This window comes from Egretta garzetta, unplaced genomic scaffold, assembly GCF_000687185.1.
Source record: "Egretta garzetta isolate BGI_Z169 unplaced genomic scaffold, ASM68718v1 scaffold23, whole genome shotgun sequence".
Lineage (NCBI taxonomy): Eukaryota > Metazoa > Chordata > Aves > Pelecaniformes > Ardeidae > Egretta > Egretta garzetta.
The window spans coordinates 2,856,572-2,882,165 of NW_009259237.1; the positions used below are offsets into that span (position 1 = coordinate 2,856,572).

The 25,594-nt window shown below is 38.2% G+C and overlaps 1 protein-coding gene across 1 annotated transcript in view; it reads right to left on the reverse strand.

The window, feature by feature from the left end:
* Positions 1-1,853: 1,853 nt before the first annotated feature.
* The window catches only part of GPI (glucose-6-phosphate isomerase), a 24,903-nt gene continuing 1,162 nt past the window's right edge, over positions 1,854-25,594 (reverse strand). The window contains exons 2-18 of the mRNA XM_009635937.2: positions 21,001-21,166; positions 20,018-20,086; positions 17,018-17,137; positions 14,874-14,957; positions 14,647-14,793; positions 12,833-12,904; positions 11,734-11,778; positions 11,317-11,370; positions 10,325-10,385; positions 8,585-8,628; positions 8,204-8,356; positions 7,733-7,862; positions 7,282-7,358; positions 5,818-5,946; positions 5,201-5,276; positions 5,048-5,114; positions 1,854-3,452 (exon numbers count right to left, since the gene is read on the reverse strand). Of these exons, the coding sequence (XP_009634232.1) occupies positions 3,329-3,452; positions 5,048-5,114; positions 5,201-5,276; positions 5,818-5,946; positions 7,282-7,358; positions 7,733-7,862; positions 8,204-8,356; positions 8,585-8,628; positions 10,325-10,385; positions 11,317-11,370; positions 11,734-11,778; positions 12,833-12,904; positions 14,647-14,793; positions 14,874-14,957; positions 17,018-17,137; positions 20,018-20,086; positions 21,001-21,166 (1,618 nt within the window). The 3' untranslated portion in view covers positions 1,854-3,328. The remainder of the gene's footprint in view (positions 3,453-5,047; positions 5,115-5,200; positions 5,277-5,817; positions 5,947-7,281; positions 7,359-7,732; positions 7,863-8,203; positions 8,357-8,584; positions 8,629-10,324; positions 10,386-11,316; positions 11,371-11,733; positions 11,779-12,832; positions 12,905-14,646; positions 14,794-14,873; positions 14,958-17,017; positions 17,138-20,017; positions 20,087-21,000; positions 21,167-25,594) is intronic.

Here is a 25,594-nt window from a genome sequence, read left to right on the forward strand (position 1 = left end):
TCCTTCAAGCAGCCTAAGCTCAAACCACTACCATCCTTGAGCCTGCAGGAATTCTGCATACATTACTGGACAGACAGTTAGAACCACCCCAGCAGATCAGATCACTGTGAATTGGACCAAAGGACATAACTTACTATTTCCACCAAATTCTCTTCAAGCAAAAGAATCAGAAAACATCTTCACCACACTCATAGCTCTAAGAGACAGTCTTTTTAGATCAATTAAGATGCAAATGTATTCTTTTAATATCATACCCACACAGTCTACATTAAGTGCACACCCAGTGGGAATACAATATGAATTTCATGTAATTTTCTTAAAATATTAGAATTTTCCCTTAAATACAGTAACTACCTTCTCAATAGCTCTTAAAATATATTCATAGCTGAATTTTGACTTTGAAAAATTATGATTACATAGTCAAATTAGCATTGCAAGTGTAAACATGGTATTTTATATGCATATATCAGCTTAACTACTTACACTGACTGAAGCATCCCCACACTGTATTTCCTCAGAGGCCTTCAAGAGGAACAAACTGGGCTGAGGATCAGAGATCTTGTTCCAGCTCACGGGTCTGACAAGTTTTTGCTTACTTTAGGCATGTTACTACCTTTCATTCTCTCTTGTAGTATGACAATACAGTTTCATCAGGGAGCCCAGCCATGCCTATTGCACTTTCCCAATTAGAATTTACTAGGTTGGACCTTCTCACTATTATAGCACTATTTATGAAAACACCCATTTCATCCTGGCTTGATATTATACAGAAGGATTTAAACTGATCCACTGGAGCTCAAGTGCCAGAAACCGACTCAAAAACTTCTTGTGCTTTTTATTGAACAGGATGTATGCCATGGCTGAAGGTAGGAAGAGCAGTACCGGGCCAGCCCAAGGACCTAGCTGGGTCACTCTCCACCTCCAATGTGGCTGTAAGGACATACCCAGGGCATAGCGAGACTTGGGCAGGCATGAGGTTAGTTCCTTGGCCCTTAGCCTCCAACTCTCATCACTGAAAGTGACTTCCTGAGCCTTATGTGGTTCTTATGCCATCTCATCTTCAAAATGTAGCCACAGTCCGTTCCCTCACATGCTATTCGTGACCTCCAATCATGCCCTCTTCAACCACTGCAGGGAAAAAAATAAATCTCCTTTTAAAGCTTCTTTACTAATTTTATCCTGTGTTAGACCAGAGACATGAGCAGTTATGCCACGGCGCAGTCATTTGCACAGTCTGTAAATTCTAAGGTAATAATTTTGGCATCCGGGTTGATGCCCCAGGAAGCAGCTGCTAAGTCGCACCATCAATTAGCAAACAGCATCCCCACCTAAGGGGCAGTTCCGAGAGCTCTTACAGGTGCAAGGACTCGCTGGAGCGAGGGAGGACCTGCAAAAACCGAGCCCCGAGGGCACCTCTGGGGAGGCCGGAGCCCGCCCGCCCGCGCCTTACCTCACAGCAGCCCCTGCTCTTGGTATGGCACCCAGAGGCATTGGTATCCAGAGCAAACGGCCATCCAGAGCCTGTTGTTTTTTCTCCCCATGGAAAGGGTGAAATGTTTCCAAAAGGAACATTTTTTTCTTTAAGTTTTTTTTATTTTTTTTTTTTTTCTTTTTAAAGCCTCGAGGACTGGGTCCAAAAAACCCTACTGGAGGAATATTGGTTCCTCACACAGAAGCAGCATCTTGATCTCTGTGGTGCTGTCCTGCTTTGTGCTTTGAGTTAAAGGGTGGTAGCAAAACCAGCTGATGCATTATCAGCAGGTGTGTTATATTTCACATCAGTAAACACTGCAATACCCAGGTCAGAGAATAACTAGAGTTAGAGAATACATATTGCTACCTTTCTTCTCCAAGAAAAGTTGCTGGGGTCTAATTTCCAAGAGAAGCACAGTCAAAAAAAACCGAAACAATAGCACTGAGACAAACCAATGGGCTTTACCATTCAAATCATGACAGGCTTCTACACAAAGATGTCCCACTTCACACCTGCCTCTACAGAAAGATGAAGTTGTGCTTTAGCACATGCCTTTACACAGCTGGACGAAAGGTTTAAAACCTCATATGAAAATATGATGCCTCCCTCTAGTGGGTTCTTTCTGTGACCATGTTTTATGTGGAGAAATTGCTTTATAACGTTGATCAAAAGCAAAGCATCCAAGCACTACATATACACTTAGTCTGAGTTTAACAACTCAAATCCATGCAGCCAGATTGTCAAACACCATGGAGTTGCTAGTGTGCCACCATCAGCAAGATCAAACTTTTGTTCCTGCCACTGAATCTGTGCAGCAAACGTGCATTCAGAGTTACAAGCTCAGACTTTGAAGCCAGAGTAGCATTTGTCACAAGGAGTTCAGGGTATGAGAACCACAGTTAACATCTCATTTCTCCTTTCAAAGCTTGTGTCTTACCTTTATTAAAGGTGTTACAGAACAATAGCCACAGCATGCCAGTCTGCTAGCAGAGAGGGGTTAACAGTGATAGAGAATGAAAGAGGATGCAAGCAACTTGCTTACAACTTGCTTACAAATATTTAAGTTTTTTTTTCTTGAAACAGTGATGCTGTGAGAGAGTGAGAGAAACTACCTCTGGAGGATCCCAAAAATACATTTCTTCTGCAAGTGATCCCAAGCTTATGCTTCACAAACTCCTGAAAACTGTTTGGAAAAATTAAGATACCACTGTCACTCCAGGAACTTTCTTCCTTTTTGGATAGCTGTCCACACAGGGCTTCCACAGCATATGGAGAAACCAAGAGATCTTTTACCACACATTATTAAACCTTCCTTTTCACAGTAGCATTGAAAAAAATTTGTATCTTGCTCAAACCAATCATGCAGCATGAACAACCTACATCTGTAGATTTGATTCTCTGAACACATTCTAGTTTCCAGCTTACAGTAGAACCAGTCCAAAAAGACAGAAGCTAGTTTACTTGGCTTCAGAGGACATTACACAGTGAGGCAAATGTTACTAGGTCTGCACTTTAAAGATACAGAGTGAAGAAGTTTTACTCATCCATAATACCTTTTATTGTCTAGTACCAGTATGTGATCACCTTTAAAGGAAGTTGAGGGGTAAGAACTGAGGAACATACCAGCTGCACTTTACAGATTAACAGCCACAAAAATAGAAAGCAACTATACAATCTCTGGATTTCACAAAACTAGTTCTCATTTGCAACACTTGACGCAACAAGATTAACTGCAACAAGTGAAGAAGCTACATCTGTAAAGTGCTTTTTGTTAGAAGTGGCTAAAAAAAGCACAACTACAACAGATTTGGGAATTCGGTGGTTAGATTGTCGATGTCCTCCAAAACTTTCATTTCAGGCTCTGTGTTTTTTGATGAAATTGATGAGCCCATTTGTTGAGCTATCATGAGATGTCACTGGAGCATCTGACTCCAGTTCAGGCTCAATTTTCTTGGCAAGTTGTTTTCCAAGTTCAACTCTGCATTTACAAAAGCAGAAGAAAGAAAAAAAACATTAGTGCTAACAACTTACAGCATTTACTATAAGCCACTGACATTAAAAATAGGTGCCAGTAAAGAATAACTTGACAGTGAACACTATTCATGAATATTCTTCCCTTCACATATTATTGACAAAGTTAATATTACTCAACTCTGTGCCATTCATGAACAACTGGAGTTCTCACAGCTGCTTAGCTGAACAGACAGCTCTCAAATTACAGGATGTCTAAGAGAAAGTTTTGGTTTAGAAATTAAGCAGAGTCTGTTCCCCTTTAGTACTTGTTTGTGTTATGCAGCCTGCCCCAATGCAGAATGCATTCAGCTTGCTACTGTTCACTGTTTAACATGACATCACTTAGAACATTTATTTGTAGCACCAAGACAATAAACAACAGCTGAGTTGCAGGCCTAGAAGCCTTCCCCAGCACTACAGCACACTATCCAGGAGTTACTGCCACAGACAGGGGAAGAATCTAGGATATTTCAACAGCTGCAAGAAACTAGGCTGGTTCTACAGCATCCCCACATTCCACAGTTAGTTTTGGATGCCATTCTAGATTTTGATGTGTTGCAGTAAAAGCTGTGCTTACTCCTATCCCACTCCTGATTTCAGAGTTTACAGCAGAAATCAGCTTTTATTAGACAGTCTTCCGTTTTCAGTTTCTACTATGATATTTTAAAGAACTTCCTGTAGTAGCATAACTCTAAGAAAGCATATGTGAAGACAGACCTATCCTTCAGCTTTTAAGAAGGGAGCTTAGTGTAAACTGCTATTCTAGGCATGTAGAGCAAACGTTCTCTTCCAAATAACCCCTCACAGCATAGGCAGGTTTCACCTGAAAAATCTTACTCATTTCCCAGCCCCTCTTTCTCCTACATAACTCTTCATACAGTATGCAGTACAGTTAGTATTACTACAGGTTAAAATAATCTGATTAGCTCCTGATTAAGTCTTCCATTTTTAAAAGTGACTAAGTGACAAACTCCTTATGAAGCTGCTGTTCTCCACATGGAGCTCTACCATGAACCTTAGTCACAGGTGCAACCACCATTAGACCTAGGGCTCCTGTATATGAAGACATCTGCCAAGAATGTTCTATCTCCAGTAAAAGAAAATTAAGAGATGGTCAGTCTTTCACTTAAGAGATACCATTCATGCTGCCTACTAAATGTTTCTAGAGGTAAAATAACTTTTTCCCCTTCTAGAAGTGAATTTATTTTCCCTTTTTTAATTCTCAGAGCATGTGTTCAGCCTGCTTGACTATTTTACTCATCGCTATTGCCTCTTTTCTACATTCATAGTATTTTTTTAAAAATCAAACTGAACAGAGGTCCTTAGCTAAAAGTATCTACAAAGTCATTATGCAAGGCTGAACAAGGATACATGACTTATCCCCAGAAAATATTTTTTTTTAAAAATTTTTAAATTTTTTTTTCATTTAAAACTATCCTATAATCATTTGCTCTAAGTATAAAGCTTATTTTTTCATTGTCTTTTCCCTACGTCATGACAGATTAAGAACTACCACAGTAAATAAGTATACAAGAAACAGATCAAAGAGACTTAACTTACCCCCACTGGTCATAACTGTTAATATCCCAGACAATTCCTTGAACAAATATCTTGTGCTCATACATGGCTATAAGCAGAAAAAACCACAGATTTATCAATAAACTTTATCAGAAAATCATAACAAGCATTCACAGGTGAGATCTATTTACTTACCAATGATGGCTCCTAGAGTGAATGGGTTCAGTTTTGTAAACATGATGGAGTTGGTTGGTCGATTTCCCTCAAAGACCTTTCAAAACAAGAGTTACATTGGTACCTACTATACTGTAAAACTCACATCAGAAACTGGTAGTTTGCATTTTCCTTATAGCCCACATTGGATTATTTATATTAGCAGCAAATAAAAAAAATCCTGAAAGCTTTAAAGGCTAACAACTTCAATGACAAAATTGTATAATTTTGATGTTTTATTACAAACACAATGGCAAAATGTTATCTCTAAGCACCATTAACTGGCTACTATGGGCTACAGGAAGAAGTAAAATACAAGTCAATATCCTAGAGGCAGTGATGAGATGGCTCATGTTTTCTGAAATGCCTCAAAAGGCTTCCAGATCAGCACAGCAGGAGTGCCATTCACAGACTACTCCACTAGACCTGAGAAGGTAGAACCTGTCAACACAACCTTCGCGGTTGTTAAGACAGTAGCACTTGACAGCCACCGGAGGGCACTGCCCCATTAGCGAACTCCATCAGGCAGAGCAACACAATGCCCTCACCACCACAGTACATCACTAGGGGAAAGCTGTCAAGTGGCAAAGCCTGGTTACCTTATGGGGAAGAAGCTTCTCCAGAGCATCTCCACTCAGTCCTGCTGCTTGAAGTTCCTTACGAGCTTCATCAGCAGTCTTTCCTTTCATCAAAGCCTCAGTCTGAGCAAGGAAGTTGGCCAAAAGGATCTAGCAGGTAGAAGTAAAAACGTCAACCCAAGCTATTGTTTCCTCTAGCTGGAATAGTGAGACCTAGAGTGCCTGAATCTAGACTGAGACCTAGTCTAGAGTTACAACTAGTTTTTAACACTATGGCAGTAAGTTATGCAGTAATTTTAAGCTGTATAATGCTTACTATTACTTTTTACCTCAGAGTGCCAGGCAACTTGATTACTATTTTAATAGTGCATGTATCCAAAGACAACCAGAACTGCTTTGCAGAATCCTGCCCCTGCTGAAACTGACTGCAAGCCTTGCAGCGAGAACAAAGGAGCCAGGATTTCACACACGCCTTTCACCTAGTATAGTCTACACTTCTATCCCATGCTGCACCATATGCATGGAAAACCAGGTGCAAAGATTGGTCAAAGGTAATCAACTAAGATGTACTTACTCTATATGAAGGAAAATCCTCACAGCATACCATATATTGATCCCTACCAATACAGTAGAAGTTTTTAGTTTCCTGTTCCCTGTCTAATGTTAGCTTGCAAATTCATGTGTGGTTTTGTCCTATCCATGACATTGAAGATAAACTCTTACTATATCTGCAGTTGAATGAAAGCTTTTCTCCCCTTCTTTTGCAAAGTCATCTTCTAAAACTTTCACCTGTACTTGGTGTTACTTGACAAAAAGTTACTGTTACGCAATTTAAATAGCACTTGTAATCTGAAATCATGACAAGATTGAAATTTAGTGAGGAAACATGCTTTTCCTGAAATATGCAGTAAGTAGTAGACCTGGCCATGTTTCCACCTATGGAACTTAAAATTGTTAAGACATTGTTCACTGGAAATCCTTAGTTGGATGATACATTAAACTAAAAAGATTGGACTGGTTAAGAGTATCTATGCATAGAAGGCTATCGCCCTAGCTGTGATAGTATAACTAAATTTTTGTCGTAGAGTTTAAGACTTGAAACAGCATCACTAAGGAAGTTTTCATCAGCTCTGAGAATTTGCTTCTTACTACTCTGCAAGAATTGCACTCCTTACAATTCCTACAAGGAATTTTCTCTCCAAATACTTAATTACTCAAGTCTTTCCAGCCTCCATAGGCTAATAGGCCACACCACTGATCTGCTTCAAGAACTGTGGCTGCAATCTCTTCAAGAACAAAAATACCACTATTACATATAATATGTAGTTACAATTTAGCTTTTTTCAAACCCATCATGAATGTTCATAGAACCTATGTATATAGTTTCAAAGGGACATTTAGAAATCTTGCACACTGCAATAGTGAATAAGCTTCAATGCCTTCAGTCACAAGAAAATATGGGTGCCCTGACAAAGAACTTATTACCTTGTGATGCAAGCCATTTCTGACTGGATGCTGGGTCTGGACTGGGATCAGAAAGTCACAGGGAATCATGCGAGTTCCTGTAAGAAAAGCCATGTTAATAACCCTGCAACAGGAAAGTCTTAGAAAATCTTCAATTCTCACCCCATTTTCAGAGTTACTGGAAGACTCAGCCACTTCAAGAAGCTTTTATAAAAAGCTTTTTTTATTAACAGCAGTGGGAAGTAACAATACAGCTCAGTAGTTTCAGCTTCAGTTGTTGCTCCTTACTGTAGAATTGAAACCTGCATCTTTCAGCCTTCTAAAGCCACTAATTAAGAGCACCATAGCAATGTGATGCTAGATTAGATAAGAGCCCAACCTCTAAACCAGTGTCAATTCTTCCGACTCTTCCAGCTTTGTAGCCATTCGGAGTTTAATTCCAAAACAAGGTATTGAATAGTTTCAAGTTTACCTTGATGGATAAGCTGGTAGAAAGCATGCTGCCCATTGGTGCCAGGCTCTCCCCACACAATAGGGCCAGTACTGTAGTCCACACGAGAGCCCTTCTTGGTAATGTATTTACCATTAGATTCCATATCACCCTAAAAGAAGGGAAGAGCAAGAAAGGTGATACTGCAGAATCACATAGCATCAGTACAAGTTTCCACACATACTTCAACTATAATGAGTGCTGCTCATTTATGGGAATTCCGTAAGTATCAGGGATATAGGTGCTTAATTTATGGACACCAAGATAATGGAGGTCTGAGAAAAAGAATCTCTAAATTAGCTGAGCAGATAAGCTCATCTCAATCTTGGCACCAGTCTCTTCCGGCCCTTGATTGCAATTTTAACCTAGAAACATGCATTCAGGTTCTAGAACCAGGACAGAAGCATATCTACATATTTGCTTCTTGACACCTTTACTCTGCCTGAGTCTTACCTGCTGGAAGTAGGCAGCAAAGCGGTGCATGTATTGGTCATAGGGCAGAAGGGCATGGGTTTCACATCCATAGCAGTTTATGTACCATACACCTAGCATGGCCAACAGAACAGGCATGTTCTTCTCCAGTGGGGCAGTGTGGAAGTGATTATCCTATGTGACACAAAGGAAAAGAATTACACTTTTGATAAAGCAACCGTCACCCTTCCCAACTCTTAAAATTGTTTTTGTTGTTGTTTTGATACAGTGAAAGCTTCCCAAGCACAGTCTTTTTAGAAGCATTGAGAGGACATGGGGAGATAAACTTTAGTAACCGAACTGCCTTCAGTTATCTAACAACTCTCAAGAGGAGCAAATCTGAAATAGGCGTCCCACACTCACCATCCAGTGGGCTCCTGCAAGCAGGCTCTCAAAGTTGTCAAAACCTAACAAGAGAAAAAGTCAATTTGTATTTATATTACAACTCAAACTTGATTTTTCTGGTAGAGACAATCATAAAACAGTTAAGATTCCTTGCATGCAGCAAGGCTCCCAACTACTAATTGAGTTTAAAGTTGCACTTTGACGTCTCCTGAAATTTGCATCCCATAAGCCAGATATATTTAGTTATGATTAAAGCCTGGACTTCAGAGCAAGTCCAACTTCATTAAATGTACTTCAAAAGCCTTTGCCCAAAATCCCCACTCAGGCAGAATGAGGAATTGGAAGGAAAACAGAGGCATTAAGACCAGGCTCTGTATTAGAGGCTACAGTTTTCAGCAAGTTTGAACACTTAGTCACTTCGCCGCAGTGGGATAGATATCCTCAAAAAAAAAAGAGGGCAAGGCTAGTACAGCAGGGATTTCTGTGTTAGTCTGAGGAGAAACAACTGTACTAAGATCTTCTCAAATGGAAAGGTTCCCCCCTACTTCCCCATTCTCTCAACAGTTCACCTGATTTTTATTTGCTCTATAATTGGGTATTTAAATCGCCATTCATTTTCACTAATGAGTAGTTTAACTAATACCATCCTTTCCTGCAAAGCCAGAAATCCCGATTTTTACACGGAAAAACTTGAGATCATGGTGAAGTGTTTGACAATCAGGGCAGCAGCAGCTCTACCTATGGTCAGAAGCCAGCTTTGAGAGATGAAGGATATAAGAGCAAGAAGTGCAGATAGACTGGCGTGTCAGCAGTCAGCACCAAATCTGTCTGACAGCAGAGATGAACAGTTTATTGCAGACAAAATAGTAAGTGCCTGACTGAAGTTTATTTTGCTGATCAGATAGGTTTTTCTACACATGACAACTCCTATTCATATCATTCCAAGAACACCAAACCCAATGTTTTTCTTCGAACCTCAGAGCAAGGGAATGCCAGCTGTTATTTAGAAAAATAAACTACATTATGGTTTTAGACTAAGTATCTGAAAGAAGTGATGATGGAACAAATACAAGGCTGCTGAACAGCCTGCTCACCAAGGAAGAGCAGTTCTTAGACCTCTTTGACATTCACTGTGTACTCTCCACCTGCATTTGAGATCTGTATCAGCAATGTCAATACAATACGAGTAGGTAGGGATCAATTTAGAGGGTCTATGTTTGCTTCACAATCAACTGCAGATAGAAACAGCATTCCTGTATCATCAGGCCCTATAGCCTAGAAGAACAAATACTGGGAACAAGAGGAAGCGGAGAAGGAAATAGTTAACAATGCTAAACAGAACTCATATGCAGAACTGGAGACAGGATTTTGATGTTTAGTGGGTATGCACTCACAGAAACTAAACACCCTACTCTTAAGTTTAGGAATATCAGTTGCAAAGTCTAATTTTCGACATTGACGTGGCTTTACATAAGTCAGGCACTTTGGGCTATACAGATGACTAAAGAGATTCAATTTGACTATTTATACCTAAGAATGGGTAACTTCCAAAACTGCATTTACAGTACTAAAGTTTCAGTGTTTCCACTGCATTACAGATCAGTTTCTAGCAAAAACATCCAACTACTCAGTAGGTTGGGTAAAATAATACTTGCCACAAATCTGATCCATAATCCACAATTGTTAATGCATTCCACAGTTATTTTCCTGAAGCAAACAGATTAATTCTTGACATTGTTACATCATAGGAATACCTACCAATGTGCAGGGCGATGGAGAGACCAATGGCAGACCACAAAGAGTAGCGGCCACCAACCCACTGAAAACAAGAGATTGGTTTAGTCAGGGAGACATGCAAGGCTTTTAAATTCAAGCTTATTTAAACTATTACAAAATAGCAGCATGTGTTTAGACTATTTTCAGCAAAATAAGTATTATTGCTGGTGATAATTCACTACATGTTATATGGTATGATCAAGGGAACCTGCACATTACAGTAATGAATCCTTAAGTATGTGTTTTTTGAGACTTTAAAGTTATCTCACTTGTTCAATTTATATAACATCTGTTGAAGCAGATCCCTTGCTTCCAGTTCACTCCCAAATGCTAGATTTGCAGCTTTTATTAACTGCTTTCCCAATATTACTCCTCTGTAGGTAAAGCCTGCTTCAGCAAGATCATGATGCTATCTAGGGGAAGGTAATGCTCTAGATAATTTCTAAACAGCAGCTTTAAAAGTTTAGTTTGTCAGGCACATAGTCAGACATAAACCAACCTGTTTCTGATTAAGTATAAGGGCGAAGACTAAGGGCAGTATACTTAAAATATGTACCTGCTATAAAATATCAAATCAGGTTCCTGTTTCTGATGTTTGACCTTTACAGGCCTAGATTATATACAGTAGACCCCAACAGTCAAATGTCACAGCTTATAATAACTACTTACACTGAGGAATAAGCTAAGACTTGTATCTCCTGTTACCCAACAGCTGATTAGACAGCCAAGAATACAGAAGCTCCTCTTCAGACCTTTGACTGCAGGATTTTAATGGAATGGCCAAGACTGTTTTGCTTGCCTGACATGTTCCCAGTTTGCCTTTAGTTACAAGTTTTCAGATATTTCAGTACAGAGAATACAACTATAATATAGGGGATTTGGCAGTTTCCCCGATATCTAGTTAACATTTTCTGAAGCAAGTTAGATTATGCTAACCGTTAACATCTACCACACAACATTAGACATTTACTTACATCCCAAAACTCAAACATGTTGTCTGGGTCAATTCCAAAGTCCTTAACTTTAGGCTAGAATAAAAAGAGCATGTAAGAACACCATAAGTAAAACCAACATTCTTAAAAAGCTGTATGTCTAGCAAATAAAAAAACACAAGTTGCATACCTAATCAGGATACACAATTTCCCAATTACATCCTCAATTTTAAAAATGCAGAGCACTCATCAGAAAAAGTATACCTTCACTTCCAGAGATCAATATGACCATTCTCAAATAGTAGTTTCAAAATCTATTACATACTCTTCCTTTCAAGAAGGCGGCTAACTACTGGTATTCAAGTAATGGTGTCTTAAAAGATAGCCTCATTTTTAAAATCCATTAAGGAAGCCTATCTTAAAGGTACATAGAAAAAAAAAAAGATTTGTTATACTTACACCATTGGTAGACAAGGCAACAAAATGTTTGGCCACAGCTGAAGGCTTAATAAAAATAAACAGATTGTTAGAACAAGAATGCTAATTATTTTGATTTCTGGTCACAAAGCAGATCTGCTACCATTTACACTTAAACAAAATACTGTTGACTATCACCAATTATTTGTGTGTTATCAACTTGAAATCATCTTATTCACATTCAATGTGGGATTTGGCAGCATGCTTGTCTGAAGATAATATTCTGATAATATTCTCATGAAATCCCTCTGGAAGCAGTCACTACTTAGAGCAGCACATTATTTCCTTAAGTATATGTTATCAGTTTGGGACATCACTAACACCAATTTGGAGCAGATGGAATTTGTTGTACATGTGCTACCCTTCCGGCTAGAGTCAAAAGACTAAGACAACTGGAATTACTAATAAATCTCAAGCTCCAGATTTAGACTTTGGTCTTTCAGCAAGTGTTCTGGTGAACAAAGATGAGTTGTCTGCCACAATAGTATAATGAGGAATTTGAAAGCCCACCTTTCAAACTAAGTACAGCTACCCTGACTGGAACAGGTTAAAGACCATCTTAACCTGAGCAGGCAGTATCTGCTTTTTTCTTTTAAAGGTTAGAAATAGGAGAGAACAAGCCAAATACAAGGTTTCTATTGATAGCACAGCCATCTGTCATAGAAATGCCAGTGTATGACTCTGACCATAGCTTCATTTCCAGTTTTTAAAGATTTTCCAAGAGTTGGAAAGTAATACCACATAAGCACCATATTCCTGGATTTCCACATCAGTGGTTCCACCAAATTATTAGCCAGCTCAAAGGTAAATGCTACACTATTACTTAACAGGCAGGACTTTGGGGAACAATGCATGACAGCTATTTCTAATGAAAATCGAGTGGGTTTATCACTTTGACCAGGCATAACAGCCTGTCACTAACTATGAAGCACTGAAGTGTTGTGCATACAGCATTTGCTGAGCTATACAGCTTATGTTTGGGCAGCTATTGGCTCTGCTCCAAAACACACAGAATGACCAGGGAGAAACCACACAAAGAGTTACTGCATTCTGTTACGTAACCTAAATGTATTAGACTTACATCATTAGCAGCATGTAAGAACCACTCTTTAGCCGTTTCTGCATTGGTGATAGTTTCTTGGGTGGTGAAAGTCTGCACATCATAAAACAAACAAGTATGTAAAACACTGTACTTCATTGAAACAAGTTCAGGCTGCTAAAACATCATATGTTCCAGGTAATCAGAGCAGAGTGATTTTAGATGTTCATAAAACAGCTGCTGCCAGATTTCAGCAAAAAAGCAAGTTTATCAATCCAGTGAAGATCAGTGTTGCTAGATTTACCTATCTAGTTTTAAACTAGCATATATTTGGAACTGGAACAATTATTTCCCATTTCCTGCCTTCCCTCCCCCAAACTGTTATGCAAAACCTTGAGACTAAAATTTTCTACTTTAGTCTTTCACTAAACATGAAGTTTCACCATTCAACAAAAAAGGAACTAATTGAGCATCAAAACAGGATGACCTAGCTACGCTGGATTGTCCTCTTGTTCAATTCCTACTTTTTCATGTAGGAACACTCATTTCTGCTAAGACTCTTGCCATAATTTTGTTTTGCTGATTAGAGGAAAACATTTTCCTGCTTCATGAAGTGTGCATACAAGTTCAGTCATGCAGTTTTCCAAATATCTACAACCATTCTGATTTACTCAACCATCAAAATTTAGCTTTAAGGGTGAACGCTAGATTCAACCTGCTCTCATCCATCTCCAGAAATATTTCATTATGAAACACAAGCCTGTTATGGAAAACAAAAAAATGCCATTCATCCTCTTCCAAATATATCCAATTATCTAACTACAGTCTGGCAAACAGAAATTGAAGTGTTACTCTTTCAATCTGGCAGTCTTCTAAGCCTTTGAACCGTGATCCTTGAACTCAATTATTCAAAGTGACCATTAGTATTACTTTGTGAAGTTTCCTTGTTACACTGTAAAGCTGTTGCTCAGCTGTAGTATTGCCAAGATAAGATAATGAGCACCACACCATAGAGCATGGCCAGCATTACACACATGTTCATTTGTTGCACCCTGTCTTCAACAGTAAAAAGGTTCTACTGTGCCTTACAAATGAAGGTGACCCAATTTACATAATTGTGAAGTTTGTCTTCACCAGTTTCCTCTGCTAAGACAGAAGCATTCCTCAAAGGAAGATGGCAGCTAGCAATTATGTTTACAGAATAAGTTACTAGCAAGGCAAGACTTAAAAAAAGGCAACTATTGAGTCTGTATTCAGCAGTAAGTGTCATCTTATAAACTACCAGCAGACTATCTTTACTACTCAGCATTTAAGTTACTTAGATGAAGATATTTTGTTACTATCCTGAAACAGAATGGAGATTCCCAACCTACATGCAATTCACTAAAACAAAATATGCAAAAACCAGAACACTGTTAACAAGTAACATTGTACTTAATATAAAAGTCCAAAAGTAACCTTAAGTGAAAGTAAGGAATGAGACAAGATCTTGAATTTCAATGAAATAACTACCTAGAATCCTACATTCCACCCACAGAGAAGTACAGTAAAATAAACTTCTGCGAATAAAGTTTAAACTTGTGTTGACTGAGAAATACACCCTAGACAACATGAAATTGCTCATTTGTCTTACTTGTTTAGGTTAAGTAATTTTCACCACTTCACTTCTGGATCCCTAAGTATTTCAGTAGCAACACAAGTTGTACTGTAAGTTTAGAATGAATCACAACAGGCCTGTTTAGAAACAGTCCACACTAGAAGTCCCTGATCTAGATCTTCTTGTGGACAAATCTCTATTCTGACTGAATCCTTTACAGTTAAAGGAAATCACACTCCAGTGCTTGTATTAAACATACCTTTGATGCAATGATGAAGAGCGTAGTGTCTGGTTTAAGCTCAGCCAGGGTTTTAGCTATATGAGTACCATCAATGTTGGATACAAACCAAACACGAGGGCCTCCCTTGGAATATGGTTTCAGGGCTTCAGTTACCATCAGAGGGCCCTGGAAAGAAGCAACAATTAGATTTTATCTTCGTTGCAAGCATGTACACACAAAAAGATGTATGGAAGTAAGGAGCTTACCAAGTCGGAGCCACCAATCCCAATATTGACCACATCAGTGATTGCCTTTCCAGTGTAGCCTTTCCATTCACCACTACGGACTCTCTGTGGCAAAAAAAAAAATATTACAATGACTATTTTATACTTCTAAAGTTAGTGATTCTAACACTGGAAATAGGCTGTGTTTTCAGGCATTGTTGTAGAAAATCTCCAAAGACTACTTTCAAGCTTCTAGACTTTAAAGCCTACACTCAAAACTACCTTCTTAGCTAGACATTTGGTTATGTCCAAGATGACACTTCATTAAATGTTAGACGTCTAATGTACATATTTAAAAACACATTGCAAGATCTAACTGTCCTTCTGTGTGGACTGCTATAGTATTTATAGTGTGTTGGCAAAGGCAAGAGAAATCAAGCTAAAAATGAAAAAGTCTTGTACATTAAACTATTTGAAACAAGTATTTGAACCTGAGTGGGTTCTTTTAAGTATTTTTAATCAGAAGCAATTTAGCTAACTAAACTGGAAGATGTTAAAATAGAAATAAAGCAAAGGAGATAGAGATTTATTGGCAAACCAAACATTCAAGAAGCTTTTATACTGCACCAATGGAGATTTATTTCTGGGCTTCACCTTAACAGCACATAATACAGGTTTCTGCTTTATTCTTGGTGGTTTAACAGTTACCAAGTGGTGACAAATAAAGTTACAATTGTTAAGAAATATCAAAACACTACACTGAATTGTTGCAATACCTATGCATTAAATTTGTTCCAATCACAAAAGGAATCTTTCTATTATCATGCATGCTTCTACATACATTCCTCAATTCTAAAGCAGTTTTTCTAAAACAAATCACCTGGTTATGCTGATAGTTGCTGTTCTTCCCTACAGATGTTTAAATTAAATATTTCTGGTTTTCCAAACAGAAAATCCATTTTAGTATACACCATTCCTGTAGCCTGTACATGATGTTGTCATGGTTTTAAAATCCCATCTGCCTAAGTGAGTCAACTGAAACAAGCATCTTTGCAAAATGAAACCCATGTTATGCAGTTCCTTTCGGAAGATTATCAGAGAAGTTACATCTGCATGGAAAGTGATGCTCACAGGCTCTGATGATTGAAACCACCTAGCAATAAAGGGGGTGGCACCAGTGAAAACTCTTGTTTTGCACTACCAAAATCTTAAACAGCTACAGTAGAAACTCTACAGTACAAAACAGACCATAGAACTTCTGTGGCCATTCAGCTCTTACATTATCTGAAGAAACTACCAAATTCAGACCAATTAGTGTCAGTTATTGTGGTTTTGGCATTTATCCATTAATAACTGGACATAATCCAGACTCATTTTGTAGAGGTTAACAAGTATGAGTTAGCAGTGATACTGGGTTCTACCACCTCGATAAGACTCACAATAGCAACCAAGCAGGTCTAGCTCCTCACAGCTGTGTTTAAAATGCACTAAAACTATTCAGTGAGCTTCTACCAATTAGTTTTATCACACGTAAATTTGACTTTGTTAGAGTTCTTCAGAGCATTTCCTCAACTGATCTGACAGATGCCTACATTTAAGGTGTACAGAATCAAAGAACCATTAGTGATATTTGAAAATAATAGTTAACTGCTGTATTTGACTAGGGAACAAAAAACTTTCATGCTGCTAAAGCTGCAAGCAGAATAGAATCATAAAGGCATCTGACCCAAAACTAGAAGATCTTTAAGAAACTATTTAAGTAGAGCATAATCAAATTGCAAGTGAGCTGGGAGCTTCTACCTCACTCCTGATTTTACACAAGTTTTAAGAGGCAATTTCTACTGTATAGAGTCAAGCAGTTAAAAAAATTAACAAGAAGAAATAAGGCAATATTTGAATGGTACTTAATGATTTACAAAGCTTCTGAAGTAAATGAAAGATGATTGCTAAAAAACCAAGATCTAGTGAGCCTATTTAAAGAAAAACACAACTGGAACAGAGAGAAGTGAATCATCATAAAAATAGCTCCAAAGCCATGCTTGAGCCAGAATTATTATAAATCTCAAACAAGGGCACAATGAATCCATGTGAACCAATGTACAATCAATGCTTCACAATACATATGTAAGAACCTGGCTGGTTATAGAACAAATATATGAAGAATAAGCTATGGTGGTACTTTATACCTGGCAGAAGTGTTTCATTTTGTCCAACACTTTGTTTACTTCTGGAACAACATCCTTCCCATCTACAAGTATTGGCACATTGGAACGATTTCTCAGAGCAATATGAAGCACAGCTCGGTTCTGAAACAAGAAGGGATAAAAATCGATGAAGCTATTTCCAAATTATACACAGGGCCTCAGGTGCCTCATCCAGAAGATAGTATAATCTTCAAGACTTAAAATCCTTTAGATTAACTGGAATTAGTAGAGTAGTAGTTTGTGTGCATATGTACACACACACTCATCACCAGTTATCTAAATCACCCTTTCACCTCACAGAATCAGTGCAGAGGACTTACAAAAGCATCTAATATTCAAAATAAACAAATAGCTTATTTGTTTACTTTGAAAAGAAAGCTCAAAATCCCTTGAAAAGCATTTAATGATCAAGATTCAGCATTCAGCAATATTCAGCACTTGGTGATCTTAATTATTCTGGCATGCTTCAGGTATACAAGGATGAAGCTGTTACCTATTAATGACAATACTGAAAATCAATTATAACAAGCAGCCCAAGTTACTTTCTCTGTCATTTTCTCAATTATCCTGCACAGTCCATTTCACATAGGAAGTGACAAATATGTGTTTAAACATTTGACAAAAAAGGAATGCAATAGCTACATTATTCTTCTCACTGCCCCCAAGTAAAAATTCCCTGAATATTTGCACACCAGATATGTAGGTGGTAGTTGTGTTATGAGAAAAGTCTGTTAGCATGCATCACATTATATTAATTCTCCAGTTATACACAAATCAAAGCATTGAAATCTGGCCTGTGATTTGCCTGTTCAGGAGCTTAACAGCTTTAATCTAGAATGAAGGAGTTAGTCAATACTAATGAACAAATTAAAAAATTAGTCTGCTCTACCTCATCATTCCTCACTACAATGAGAGGCATTGTAAGACAAAGACAACACAGACAATATGAACTGCCAAGTTATGATTTAAATACCAAATGCTAATTCAAAAATCATTGAGTTTGTAGTTACTGACTGGGAATACGAAAAAGCTCTTTCAGTTGCTAATTATCGAAGTGTACCCACTTAAATTTGGGGTGAACAGAGGCCTTTTTTTTTTGCAACACTCAGCCATGGAATGGTACTATTTGGTAAATACTGCTCACAGGCTTGAAGGAAGTTTTGTCTTGATCAAGAGAAGCAATCATATTTGACCTGAAGTCTACTGTTAAACAGAATTATTTTCTAAATATCAGGTGGGCTATGAAAATTGTCCCCATAATGAGCAGCCAGATACGAGTTACCTTGTAATGCACTGTCTTTGTGCCATATCAAGCTGCAAGTTTTAACTCATCTGGGACAAACACCTGGCAATGACACACTTGGGTGCACTATAAATAATTTCCACATAAGTACACGCCATCCAGCCAATGCCTGCAGCACCAAATACAGACAAGTCTTAAGTATTTAAGACAAACAGCTAAAAAATGTTCTAAATCAGAACAAGAGTAGTAGACAAGTCAGTTCTCGCAATTAAACATCTCCCTTCTGTCTTATTGCTTCAGGTTTACTCAGTCATTCTGTTTGACAGCATCCTGTTTTTAAGGTCTCATGACAATTTCACATTGTCCACACACTCATAGTCCAGAGCCAAGCCAACTTGATTTGATACTCTAACCAACAGAAAAAAGTTAAGCCAAATCTAATTCCAAGTCATCTTCTGACTGTAAATGAGAAATAGCCTGATAATGAAAAAGATGTTTCTAGACTCATCATACAGGTAATTGCACATGAAGTTGTCATATCAAGACAGTAGCAAAATAGGGAGCTAGCCACAGAAGCCAAACACATCCCAGTTTAATACTGTGTTTAAATGCTTGCTGTGAGAATTGCATCCTTCTGAGAAGACTGCGGCTGCTACATTTGCTCTCACATAGACAATGAGAGTAACTCCATAATATATGGTCAGAGATGGGCTAACCCTGTAATAATTTGTGTCACATGAGGCTAGGGAGAAGCAGTATCTGGGAAAACAATTCTCCAGGTAGACTTAGAGACTTCTCACCCTCTTTTCCCCGTTTCCTTTTTTCAGTAGCTAGAATTACATCTGTGAATTGAACACATTAACACAGAAGAGGAACCATTTCTCCAGTGAAGCTTTATCTGTTTCTTTGTGCACTTTTACATGTATGTAGCATTCAACAAACAATACAATGTCCAACTGCTACGTTATTTTAAGCAAAAAGCTTATGCAACAGCTAAATCAGTAAATAACAAAGTCAAAGGAAATACTGATTCCTGTGAATTTACCTCAAACATACTAAAAAGTCTAATATTTAAGGCAGACTAATAAGTCACACTATACTGTTCAGTTTCATCCTCTTTTTAATTTCAGAAAAAAGGTACAGTTGCTTTCCTGTATGTTTTAGCAAAGATTTAACAACCTTCATATCTACAAAAAGAGGAAGATGTTCATCCTCTTACTGAAATAGGTGGCTAATTTCCCAAGATTGCTTTTAGCCTCTACTGTTAAACATACTCAAAGATAAGTAGCACCAACAACCCAAAGCATAAAGTCTTACAGAATCCTCACAAAAGCTTTGTAGGCAGTTTACTAAGTCTTAAGAACACTGACATTAGGCAAAAGCATGTAAGGGATACCTGGAATGCAACACTCTGCTCCATGCCCTTTGCCAGATCCAACTCATCTTTCTCTCTACAAAACAGGCAAGAGAAGGCAAGAAAAAAATATACTACCAAAATCTAAAACACTACATGCGTCTTGAATGTAGGTTCGAATAGCTCTATTCACACACACTTTCTTCTGTCTTTTTGTCAGAGCTGTAAAAATTTCTCATGTCAGTAGCACAGCAAACATTACAACCCCTCAGCATTTCAGAGTAGCAATTAGAGTAAGTTTTTTCCAGACTCCTCTTACACAGATGCATGAACATCCATATAGGCACAACTGAGGGGAAAGAATCATGAACAGAAATAGCCTTACCTCAGTGAAGTTGATCTTCTCTCCACTGAACATGCGCTCTCTGGCACTTTCCACACCCCTTGACTTTGCCTGAGAAACATAAAAATAGATTCCTTTTAAAAATAGCAGGAAGTCAACATGCACTAAAAAGGTCCAGCTACATTAAAGAGTGTGAACATTTACCACATACAAGAGTGAAAGAAAAATTATATTAGATTAAAAGACCAGCTAGATTTTAGCTTAAAAATTGATTCTCCTATTTTAAAGCAAGTATTTTTATGCAGGGTGTTTATTCCTTTAAGAGGTTACACAGTAACATATGTGAATGACCATGATGCAGTGAATCCATCTTACTCAGTTTCATCTTGTCATACTGCTAATGAATGGATTCATTAATGATTCTTTGTACCAGCTTAGAATTTCTTTTTTTTTTTAAACTGAAGAATAGCAAAAGTAATTTTGCTATGGCTATTTTTGCCAATTCTTCCCTTTTTAAAAAATCTGTGTCCTATCTGGTCTAAGCCTTTGGCTGAACCAATAGTTAAGGAAGGCTTGTAAATATAGACACCATACTAAATTGAAGTTAATGACACAAACCTCTTTCAACTGCAAATAAATCTCAAACTAAGACTGCATGACACATGAAGTATTGTTTCAGTTGCAGGTAGAGAAGACATCACCTTCTCTTACAACAAATAAATCTTATTTTACTGCAGACCACAATAACAGTGCCATATTCCAGCCAGTCTGTTACACAAACAAAAATCTTCTCAGTGAGCACAAGAAACAGATCTGCGCATTGAAAAATGGCCTTGTACCTTGGGGTAAAGAACAATGCAAGACTTTGAACAGTGCCAAGATTTGTAAACAGGCACCTTTTGACTTTGATGGTCTCTCAAATTCAGAGGTAAATGTATATAAGCAATGCTAGAATAATTAGTTGCAGGTAAAAGTTAACTTTTTTAAAAGACGACCTATTTTTTAATTCAACATTTTAGAGTTACCAGTTCCATCAGCATTTTCATCACTTCTTCAGTAACAAGGTTCTTTGAATAATCCAGTAAGATATCCCCATGATCAGTATTCACAGTCAAGCTGTCAAAACAAACAGGTTGTTTAATTGCACCTTCCTGCAAAGTGACTGTTTTAAGCAAGACAATGATAACTCCTCTATAGGTTACAAAATAATCGGAATACTAATTATACCAAGTTAGTAAAGATGACCTGAGGGACCAATTTGCCCCACAAGTTTACAAAATTACTTACTAGTGTGTCAGTTTAATTGAAGATCATGTTTTTCAACAAGCTAAACTATAACGCCCACTTCCTGCTTGTTAAAGTCCAAATACAAGGAAGTATATCTAACGCAGTTGGACAATCACATTCTGTTTTCACTAAGCCACTAGCATTCACTAGCAATAATTAGCTTTTCCTATATATCACAGGCAACAAGCTTAACATTCTTTTGCTGCTAAAAAATTAAACTCTCTTTCTATAGGACCTTTCAACAAATACAGTCATTCCTCTATATGGAGACTTCAACAAGCCCAACTAAAAAAAAAATCTATAAAGGTTCATGTACAGAAGCATTCTGTCAGCTACTATGCAGAATTAAGTCCCATTTGTGCATGCTGTAGTCTCACTGTCTTCACTGACTCAGTGGAAGTCACCAAATTATTTAACTAATCCTCATCTGAAAGCTATAACCTAACACTTTTAGGTTTACATGAGCACTTTTAGGTTTACATCTGAGATGAAACACAAATGTTAGTCCAACAGAAATCAAGTAAGCCCATTTGCATTTACTAGACTTCTATCTATACAAGATGTTCTACAGTCCCTCTAGTCCTTTACAGCAGTTTTCTACCCATTTCTTTGCACTCATTACAGCCAAATATACACATTTACTCTAAACTGAAGAATAAAAGTTCTGTAAGTAATTCAGTAGGACTTCTATAAAAGCACAGAAGGCCTTTTATATCTTACTCTCACTTTTGCTTCACTTGTGCAAGCCACAGGAAATTGCATGCACCTAAATTCTCAATGTCTGTGTTGTTCACTATCTCCCCTGCTTTTTCTTTCCCAATACTTGAGCGCAGAAATATGCAATATTATTTTAGTGACCACACAAGCCAGAGACTTCACAGGGACAAACCATGGCATAACTGCTATTCCAAACAGATAAAACATGAGAGAGCAGACAAGATTCTGCAAAGAACGGAGCTGAACTTGTAATAACAGTAATAATCAGCATGGCCTAGACATTTGGGCAGTTTCATTGACTTGAAGGAAAACACATTAACATGTCCTTTTTTCCTTAAAATACAAGAGACACTAAATAAGGAAGGTGTCTTCAAGCACAATCTCAGAAGAGTGTTTCTCTTATAGGTGAGAACACAAGGCAAGTAGAGAAAATCAGTATCAATATGTTAATCACCCTTCTCTTCAGGGGGCTGCGAACAGTGATCCTGAAACCCTGGCAATCCAGCGCAAGGATACCTGGAATATGGCTAGCTAAGGGAAGGACGATTACCTCTCACCTGCCAAATTTTCTGTTTATTGATACAGTACAGGAATAAAATAAAAAAATAAAATCCTGCAAGTCTACCTGAGATTTGATGCAATTTATTTACAGACAGATCTCAGATTTGAACACATTTTACTAATGATACAGCAAGGCCATTAGCATACTAATGCTTCTTCATTTTAGACCAGAACTCAAAACTCTCACCTACACTTTAATATAGAAAGATAGTCTTTCCTAGTGTTCTACTTCATGAACACAAAAGCCTTGCAATCTTTTCTTTACATTTACCTGACATATGCCTTACTTCTACAATTCATTGTTATTTTATTTTACTTATATGAATAAAAATCAATCTCACTAGATCTAGGGGACAAAGTATCCCACGAAATTCTGTCTAGATTCAAATCACTACTCATTTGAAAAAACTGCAGAAAGATGGCATCCAAAGACTTTTAATGGAAAAATAAAAAGCAACCAATGGCTACCAGCTCCAACTTCCCACACACAAGGTAGAACACACAGCATGAGATGTATTCTCATCTTAAACCCTTACACCAAGAGGTCCACCCTTTATTTAAAAAGAAGCCCAAAACCCTGCAGCTCAGTTGCATTCTGCTACAGTACCCATTCTGCAATGCAGCAGCTAATGGTAGCGCTACCCAGGTGGAACAAGAGCCTTGTCACGTAAGCCACATCCACATTTAAGTGATGCAGCCCTTAATCGGAAGGTCACCTGCAGCATCTCAGAAGCATTTTATCTCCCATCTAAACACAAACTAAAGCAGCTGTATGCAACCCCTAAATATATTATTACACATGTATTCCCTGGTGGCAATTTTCCATTTAGATTGGAGGCTCTTTCTGATCTTCATAATGGACAAGCCAACTAGCAGGAGTGTAATACCAGTGCTTTATATCTTGCACTTGCTATCTGCATCAGGAATACCTTAATCAGCTTCCAGGAATCTATTATCTGCTGAGTTTTATGATGGCTGCATCATATCAGTTCTAACCCATTCAAAACTAGTAGAGTTTTTCTAGTGAACAACCCATGTTGTTAAGACCCACTGTTCTTACCAGACCCTACATTTGGGTGGCAAAGAAAGCCAAAGGTATACCCCACAGGTTTGCCTACACTCCCTATCAGGAAAACAGGGGACACAAATTCTGAGGAAGAAAAAAGGACAAAAAGGAAGAAAGGATCTTCTATCTATATTCTAGAGGACACTATTACAAAGTGTAAAGCTCTTATAATAACATTAAATAGATTCTTGTGATCAGAGATAAAACATTCAGATTGAAAATTATTCACACCAGTCTGAAATTTCTCCAGAACCAGTATCAAGAAGCCCTTTGCATGGGTATAAGTTTTTCTTTTCCTTTTAAAGGAGGAGAGATAGTCAATGATTTTATGCTAGTACCTGGCAGAACTGAAATGTATTCATAAAGATTAATTTCCCATGAGGAGAGATGTGCAAACTACAGAGAGGACCTTGTGGCCAAGCCTCCAGACTACTTAAGCTTTCAACAGATGTTAACTACCATCACCCTGCTGATCTGGCTCATGAAGTGGCAATCAGCAAGAAGTATACAAACAGATCTGTCAAACTAACCCAGGCTGTCAGTTCTGTAATTGTATTTTGCTATGAGAATGTTCTCCTGGTAGTCTAGAATGCATTGGTTTATCAAGAAACAGGACTAAAATAATGAAAAGAAAGGACTAAGATAGATTAAGTAAACTTAAAACACTTCAACTATTTCCTATCCTTATGGGCAGCAGAAAAAGACATTAAGTTGGGCAGCTATTTGAAACAGATAACCTTGTTAAAGAACATGTCACTGATAAACACATTCTAGGAGACACTGACTACATTCAGCATAGAGAAAGTGTGTTAGAGATGAGTGTGTATGCCTGAAACAACAGTTGTCAAATATCTTCTGCTCGGTTAACTGTACAGTGACAGTGTAACAGATTGACAGAGTACATCTTATGGTTAAAGTAGCTTGGATAATATTAAAATGACAGCCAATGAGATGAAGATGCAGTGCTATCCCCAATAGGAGTACTTGCTTAAGCCATTCAGGAAGGAACCTTGTAAGAAACCTCTTGATAATACCTTTTGATTTATTTAGCTAGTTTGCTTCAGCTTTCCTCTGTTCCGAGGATGTTACCAAATTCAGTCTCTTGGGATATACTAGAGGTAAGGAAAAATTGCAACTTGTAAGGAAACTCTGTTAGAGAAGAGCTAGTAGATAATATTAATAAAATTCTTTAACAGTATTAAAAGTACTGTTAGAAGAGCCAGATGAAGTCAATACTCCAAAAGTTTAGCATACCTTTTCCATCAATGCAAATGACACTTAACTCTGGTATACTGGTATGCAGGACTTCATACACGATGTTTAATTACAATTTAAGAAGTATCTAATGAGCTCAAGAGGAAAGAAAAATCACTTTACCTAGGATGGCAATGAAAAGCTTGATACAGGCAACAAGACTTATCTCAACACTCAATAACAGAAGCTCACTGTATCTGTATTACCCAGGCTCACTTTAAATCTCAAGTCAGGGATGCATCTACATAGTATTAAACTTCAGATTGCTGGTATAGTCCAACAGTGTTACCACACACATTATTTCTCAGCACACTGTACAGAAAACGTTAGTCCCACTTTACAGGATGAAACGGCTGAACATTATCATACTGCTTCCACCTCTTACTTCCTCCTCTAGTAAAAACGTGTTGCAATGCATCTGCTGTAACGTGGACAGCATGAGGCAAGGGAGGGCTAAACCTGCTAAACCTCCCCCCCCTTCCCCATCTCAGGGCAAGGGCAGGCGCCGCCGTGCTCCTGAGAGGGGGGGTAACACGGGTGGATGGCTCCTCGTGATCTTGTCTCGGAGCTTATCATGACTAAGCACACGGGTGCGGGAGTCTGAGAAGCGGAGGACCCAGAATGCCGCTGTGCGAGCCGCAGCCCGGCGCTGTGCTTCCCGGCACGTACCCTGCTGCAAGGCTGAGTCAAGGACGAGCACGCCCGGCCGCCCTCCGCGGGGACTGCCAAGGGCC